At 33.2% G+C, this 7,877-nt stretch overlaps 1 protein-coding gene across 1 annotated transcript; it reads left to right on the top strand.

The window, feature by feature from the left end:
- The first annotated feature begins 1,139 nt into the window (after positions 1-1,139).
- LOC100368751 (spermatogenesis-associated protein 17-like) lies at positions 1,140-6,338 on the top strand. The gene is made up of 8 exons (XM_002739214.3): positions 1,140-1,239; positions 3,057-3,279; positions 3,414-3,517; positions 3,867-3,990; positions 4,353-4,541; positions 4,640-4,788; positions 5,298-5,427; positions 5,720-6,338. Exons 1-8 carry the CDS (start codon positions 1,172-1,174, stop codon positions 5,813-5,815), a joined length of 1,083 nt encoding a protein of 360 aa, XP_002739260.1. The 5' UTR covers positions 1,140-1,171; the 3' UTR covers positions 5,816-6,338.
- The last annotated feature ends 1,539 nt before the right edge of the window (positions 6,339-7,877 follow it).

Here is a 7,877-nt window from a genome sequence, read left to right on the forward strand (position 1 = left end):
ATTTAATTAACCCCAGTAATTGTTGTCTAGTATGGGCATTCATAATACATATAAATTTGTCCTTGTTTTTGATACCATTGATGTTATCAAACAAGGAATATAATTCCTGTTTTTCAGATTCATAAAGTACACATTCTGTGATAAAGTGCACTTCATCCTCTATGACTTGGCACTTGATGCATTTTCTGTCCACAATATTTGTTTTTGGTCGTGTATGTCTACCTGTTTCTATATGTAATTTGTGGCTGTTCAGTCTGAATTTGCTTAAAATTCTGATTGCCTGTCTAAGTATCATTAAGCTGATCTATGTAGACTTTTTGTTTTATATCATTTTTGAAAAGCTGATATGTTCTGAGTTTTGAATCAGCCCTTTGCATGTCCTTCTTCCAGATATCAAGACAGTGACTTGCTGAGATTTTTTGAAAGTTTAGCTTCGTGACATCTTGATTAATACTGTATTCCTTTTTAATTTTTGTTAGTCTTGACAGCCAATGATCATTCAGGGTCATTCCTAGTGATATTCAATGGAATAACATCACCATCATTTTTTCAATCAAGATTTAATATCACTCTCAACAAGAAATAAGCATGTAGGCAAATATTATCTATACTACCATAACTTTTCTTGCCCATCCCATCCATTATATTGGATTACGCTTGTTTTTTTATGTTTCAAACTCTTGCAACTGTCTGAACTCTTGTACCTATATCACATTCGTAAACTGAAGTGTCTTCTCACACATTTGCATTTTTCTCTCTGTAACCTTTACCATTCATAGAAAAGAAGTAAGTGTTAATAAAATTCTTATTTGTATACGGTATCTGGCCAGAATTTCGGCCGAATGCCAGTGATCTTACAACGAGCCGGCTGTGGGTAAAATTGTAGATTCCTATCTTGCCTGTACAGTTATGTACGACATATGCAGTTCGGGACAAAATACAACCGAGAACGTAATTTTTGTTTTGGCTTATTATATAGATTAATATCTGCAGAAGAAAAAAACACATTTTGTAACGAATGACAGTGTATTTATTTGAAGTATACAGCCTGGGTCCAGCCCGGGCATTCAAGTCCCTAGGTGCCGAATACACAAAACAATACAATGTTCCATTATTGGGGTCACGTGACTGTTCCGTTCATTCCTTAGCAACACAAAAGTAAATATCCAAAATGGCGACCGTGGTTCGCATTTTGGAGCGAAACTCCACAATTATGGAGGAAGTATTCGAAAGACACAAGTAAGTTACTTTAATTTCTTACTCTACGTAGTAGTTAAGTTAAAATTGTATAATATGTGTTGTTTTTAAAGAATTATATGACGAGAAAGATTGAGTAAAACGACTCTCGCGTTTACGAAAATCTAATCTGTCAAATTTTCGTGCGTATATACACTTCTTGTTCACTGTATTCACATAGTATTCAATGTATTTTAAATAAATCAGTCTATTGGGTTTCTGTCGGACATTTTCCATATCTGCTATACTTGAATGCAAGCCATTTTACCGGGAGCTTTGTGGTACAGACCTCGTAACACCATTTATATAGACCACAACGTCAAAAGCGTTTGGGTAAAAGACAGGTTACAAAGATCAAAATATTGTTTCAATTTGCCGAAACCATATGTATGTATCAAAATTTTGGACAGAAAAAACACATGTTGGCCAACTCAAACTTATATAAAATGGATGTAAACTAAACACAAAGGTTTGTCAGTCTTTCTAAAATTCTACCTTCAATATTATCAGAAAAGCAGCTAGTTTTGAAGAGTTTAATCGAGATTGCCCAGATCTCAGTTACTAAAAAAATAGTACAGGTCACTGGCACTTGTCAATAATGCACCAGTCAATGTAAACCCTGACCACCCTACCCTAACCTTGGTATATGTGCGTTGAGTGGAAACCCCGGAAAACACTAAACCTGTCGAAAAACACTAAACCTGTCGAAAAACACTAAACCTGACAATAAAAACACTAAACCCGAAGTAAAGGGTGTATTATGGGTGTACCATAATCGTCCAGTGAATATTTGATTAAAAGAAAGCAAAAACATGAAACAGAACCCACCCAGGTTTAGTCTTTTTCAACAGGTTTAGTCTTTTTCAATAGGTTTAGTGTTTTTCAACTGGTTTAGTGTTTTCCGGGGTTTCCACTCAACGGTATATGTGGGAACAATGACAATTACTGATTTTTTGCTATTTGTGTTGTGCCCCACTCCTTGGGGCAAACAAAAAGTGATTTACTACCATGATTATCACCATGATTACTTTTTTAGTAACCGTGTCATCACCTACTCCATTCCCTACCCTCTATCTTCTTAGACTTCCTATCTAAATTTTTTTTGTTCCTAAAACATCAGCAAGAATTTTTGAATCAAAGCATTGTCCAATTTGTCCTTACCTGATGTATTATCTTGATGTTATTTTTGATATTATTATAGATGGACCAAAAAAATTGCAATAGATACCCTTGGCACAACAAACCCATTTTCTTCATGTTTCTAAAATATTTATCAATTTCAATGGCAGTTGAATCCAACTAGACAATCAACGAGCATATTCAAATTGACATTCTATCTGCCAATAGAAATCTTGTTTCATTTTGAATTGTGAAGTTTATAAATATTTAAAAAGATGAAGGGAATCTGTTTGTTGTACTGAAGGTAATACCATATACAGTGAAGGGGTTAGAATTCAAATTGACCAATCCAGAAATTATATTGTGACATCATCGTTAGTTCCAATTAATGTTAAGGAGATCCAGCTTTTGAATTTGAATAAAAACTGATGATTAGCATTAAAAATTTGTACAAATACATTTATAAATACAGTACCGGTAGTATATAAATAGCCCCCTCTTACTGGTACTATATACCCGGTACTCCATCTGAAAATCATCTCCATTAATATACACATGAATTAGAAACTTTAAAATACGATCATTGAAATAAGACTTTTTTTTACTATAGACTCTCGTCAGTTATTTATGTATCAGTAAGCACAATTAAGCACTACTAATAGAGCAAATACGATAATTCTTTAATATTGCATTTATTACAGACTTGCAGAAGAAGACAGACATAGAGAGTTTGATGCTTCAGTAAAAATACAAGCCTGGTTCAGAGCAGCTAGAGTGCGTGCATACATTAAATATCTGCACAGATGCGCAAATATAGTGCAGAAAGTATGGAGGGGTTACTTAGGAAGAGGAATATTCCGAGAACTAGTGAAGCAGCAAGTTATGATCATGAGAATGAACTATTATAATGCCATGGCAACTAAGGTAAAAACTTAAACCGCAATACTGCTTTATATGCTATTTAACATTCACAATATGCAATATACCATTTGTATATATCCATCATTGTCAAATTGTTGATTAGAAAATAAAAACAAATGTATTGTATGATCTAACAGATTCAAAAGATTTGGAGAGGGTATTATACTAGGAAGTATGTGCACAACTACTACAGTAGAAAACAATACTTGGAAGGATTGATGGTTAAGAATGAGATAATTAGGTAAGTGCCACATCTACCGTAGTATTGATTTTCATTTTTGAATGCCAAAATCAACTTTTGTAACCTTTTACAAAATAAACCTACCGGGTACATGTGTTTTTTTATTGATAAATGTTGATCAGGGAAAAATTATATTCGTTTGTTCCAAATCCAACAAAAAAATACATATGTACAAAATGTTGCACCAAAATATTGGCTTATCCTCACAAAAGTACCAGTATTAAGAACGTTGTCATACCTGAGAGTTAGTATATACATGTATATGTCTTCATTCTATTTGTACTGTAGCACAAGATTTAGTGTTGACAATGAAATCACTTTCAAATGTAATTTTTAATCTTGTTTGCAGGAATGAATTAGCAGAGTATACTGAACAGAAAGCAGCCGACAGACAACATGCAGAAGCAATTGCAGCTCAGAAAAAACTATTAGAAGAAGCGTCAAAAAGACATTATCTTATTAGTACAGAAGTGGTGAGTTCCATGATTATCATTTCAATGGTAGATATTACTGATTGGCTAACTCATTTCTACGAGGAGAACTATTGTTGCAGAAGTATGCATTATAGCCTGAAGTATAGTACACTGTGACTGCATGCTTTATCAATACTCACATGAGATTTTAGTACCGGTATATTACATATGACAGATGCTGTGCACATTATAAAATATTTGCTAAAAAAAATAAGAAATACACACAGTTCCACTTCCAGTTCAAATATTTTTTCGTCTCTGAGATTGCAAACTCTGTATACTTTGTGGGATTCTTAGAATTTTAATGTCTTATTTGATGATTAAAAAAATTTCACTTCTCTCACTTATTCTATTTATTCAAGGTACCAAGCATTTACAATTCTCCTTTCAAACCCCATCCTGATGAAATGGAGTTTATCCTGAGGAGTGTACAGCCAAGGCCACCAACAGGACCAAAACCTAAACGGGATAATAGATCAGGAATAATTGTACCACAGAGCCCACCATTACCACTCTCTGAACCATTGCCACCCATTGCTCAAAAACTACAGGTATGAAATTAACTTTCTTTTGTATCAGTAATGTCGAAACATGAAAAGCTTGAATGATTTGAATCTTTCATGCATTATAAAAACTCAATTCATTTCAGGGACCTTTCCGGCCACCTAATGAGGTTCTGAAGCAGAGATTCAAAGCATTGCAGCCAACCCTACGTGTACAGACCTCATTCACATCTGTGGATGAAGCAAGAGAAGCTATGAAAGCAAAGGAATGGGTGATGAGAGTCAATGACAATATGTAAGTGATAACAGTGATATAGATGTTCTGTGGTTACAGTCAAATTCAATAAGAACAATCTGATAGGTTATTCAGTTTTTTTGATTTTATCATTTCAAATTTACTAATTATTGACAACTCACCTGACTAAAATACTGGTGTCAGACACGTCTTTGGTATGAAATAATGTCTCGTTTTGTAATTTGAATAGGGTTAATTTCACATTAGATACTCATAATCTATAAATGGTGTAGATTAGGGTATGTAGTCTGATAGGACACAATTTTAAATGTCTCTCGGTAAATTATTCTAAATACTAATATTCCCAACCCATATCTTGAAACTTTACCAGAATCATTCTGCTACATAGAGCCCTAATGTTTTTACCAGCTTTGTATGATCTCACTTATTGAATCATGTCTCATGCAATTGTTAAGTTTTTAAGCACTTTATTGAGCACCAATGCCAACATATACTCATCCACCTGACAATTTTGTATACTGAATCATCTATCTGAATATTTGTTTCAGTTTTGAACCATTCACAAGAAGAACTGTACCCTATGAATCCTACTTGCATACCACATCTAAATATGGACACCTTCCATATGGTACCAGATATTTTCGAGAAGAAAACTTGGCTCAACACATTACCAGTTCGGTATGATTATTTTTATTAAATATCCTACTCATAGTTGAATTGAAAATCTAAGTTACTTGTACAGATATAGTTGCATCCTGAGGATTAACCATTCAGTAGGATTATTATTTAAAAATAGCCTACTCGTTGATGTAGAATTGAAATTTAAGTAACTTGTACAGATACAGTTGCATTCTGGGGAACTAATAGTAACACTGATGTGTATATGGATATCATGTTTCCATGACTCATGTTTCCCTCTTTAATCAAGTGTTTTTCTGAAAATGTGTATTTATGTTTTTAATTTCCACAGAATTTCAAGACCGTCGTTTCACCTATTCCTGTGTTTGAAAAACTGAACGATACATATGCCAAGGGGACCGATACGGTGCCAGGCAATCCAGTTTGAACATCCATATCTGACCATTGACTGCATGTTAGCTTGTTTTCAAAAGTTTTAAAGGTTTATACACCAGCGGCAAGTTTTTGTGAACTGTAAACACATTTATAAATATATAGTTACTTCCATGAAGCTATACTAAACAACTACAGAGTCTTAGAGTTATCTTTGTACACAATTTATAAAATACCATTTCAGAAATCATGTCTATTGTATAAAAAATAAATTGCAACTACCATAGAATGTACGGTATATCCTCGTTTGTGCCTGAAATCATTGTACTATATTATAGCACATTCCTCGACAATGTTGTGCAGTGTGTTTGTACAGTGAATTGGTTCCTACGTAATAAACAGAGGAATTAAAAATATATACTGTTTGGTAAACTTGTAAATAAGTTTAAGATTCTGTGTTATTGCGTGCTTTTTTGTATGTTAAATATTTTTGGAATAAGTTTGGAATTTCTAAAACAAAACAATTTTCATGAAATTACTGTAAGTTTTTGAATAAATAATTTTGTATATTACTGTAACTGATGCGTGTGCTTGCAATTTAATTGCCAATAACGACTACTGGTACCGAAATTATGCTTTATTATCAATACATGTACCTTCTCCGCTTTAGTTGATACTAGAATTTCCTGTTTGTAAAACACCTGAAAATAAGTAACCACCAAGTGACCCATTTCAAGCTGTTTATGAGTTTGTTAAAATTAAATGGCAGTACAAGGTCGGTCACTCCTATTGAGATTCACATATTCCTTGTAGGTGCCTTGGGGTATGGATTTGTTATTTTTGTGACACTAAAGATCTTAACAGAACTTCCTTTTGAAAACTTAGATTAATATGGTTAATTTAAAATTTGGTCAAAAATTTACTTTTTTTGACTTCTTGAAAACTACGGTACAAGCCTGCTTTGATACTTGCTGTATATGTACCTTGGGTAGACCTCTCTGAGATTTGTTCATTTGTGATATCTTTAATTCTCTAACTTTGGTGAATATTTTTGTCATTTTTGCTAAAAGTGATATTTTTGACTTCTTGTTGAAAACCACAAGTCTGATTGCTTTGATATTATACATATACCGGGTAGGTACCTCATGTAAACCGATCTCAGATTTGTTACTTTTGTGATGATATCTTCAATTCTCAATTGAAATGTGCATTGCTAACAGCAGGGCTATTTCAGTCACTTGAAATTACTTTAGCCAGACTATATTGTATATTGTATGTACTTGTGTGCTTCATAGATGTCTTGTTTAAGTGTCATGCATGGTAAGTGATACTAGATTTTAAATGGGGTGACCATAATAAATCACACAATCACACATATTCAAAACTTAATGGCCCAACTGTCTGTGCCAGTCAACCATAGGCCTTTGAAAGGCCCTGTAGACAGGAAGTCCAATTGTCTGTTATGTGCATGATTGGATTGTCTTTTGTACTCCATTGAAATCCTAGGTCTGTTTGTTTCATATTTAATCTGGAAAAATAAATGAATGGGATGTAAATTACAGTAGGCCACTTTTGAAGTCTATGCTCACTTACCAAATAAAAAAAAAAAAATTATAAGGATTTTACTATGAATAATAAATCAGATAAATGGGTCAATGGAACAACCTTCCACCACTTTGTAGATATCTTTACTAAGCATTGTACTCAAAGATTAGAACATAGTTGAACTCTGGTGACCTTGCCCTTTGTTATATAATATCATTCCCTTTATCGTAGTTTGTTTCAATATAAATATGCATTGTCATAATTAATTTTGAATACAAACAAGTTTTGGGGTTGAACCAACAGTGGGGAATCAGTCTACCGAATGTCCTTAAAAGATGTAAATATCTTACAAAAACATTGGTGCCTTATTTGTTTAATTATTTTAAGGGACATAATTTCCAGCTTTCTTCAAAGTAATTCAGATATTTTATATAAAAACAAATGTTTCATTGAAAAAAAAAAGTGCTGCATTTAGATGTGAATAGATTCATAAGACATGCAAGATAACAGAAAATTTTAGCTGGCTTTAGTCCAAGTATTTTGTATGGTTGTCTGTCAAAAATTAATGATTC

The sequence above is a fragment of the Saccoglossus kowalevskii genome, chromosome 2 (assembly GCF_978046115.1).
Source record: "Saccoglossus kowalevskii chromosome 2, keSacKowa6.1, whole genome shotgun sequence".
Classification (NCBI taxonomy): Eukaryota; Metazoa; Hemichordata; class Enteropneusta; family Harrimaniidae; genus Saccoglossus; species Saccoglossus kowalevskii.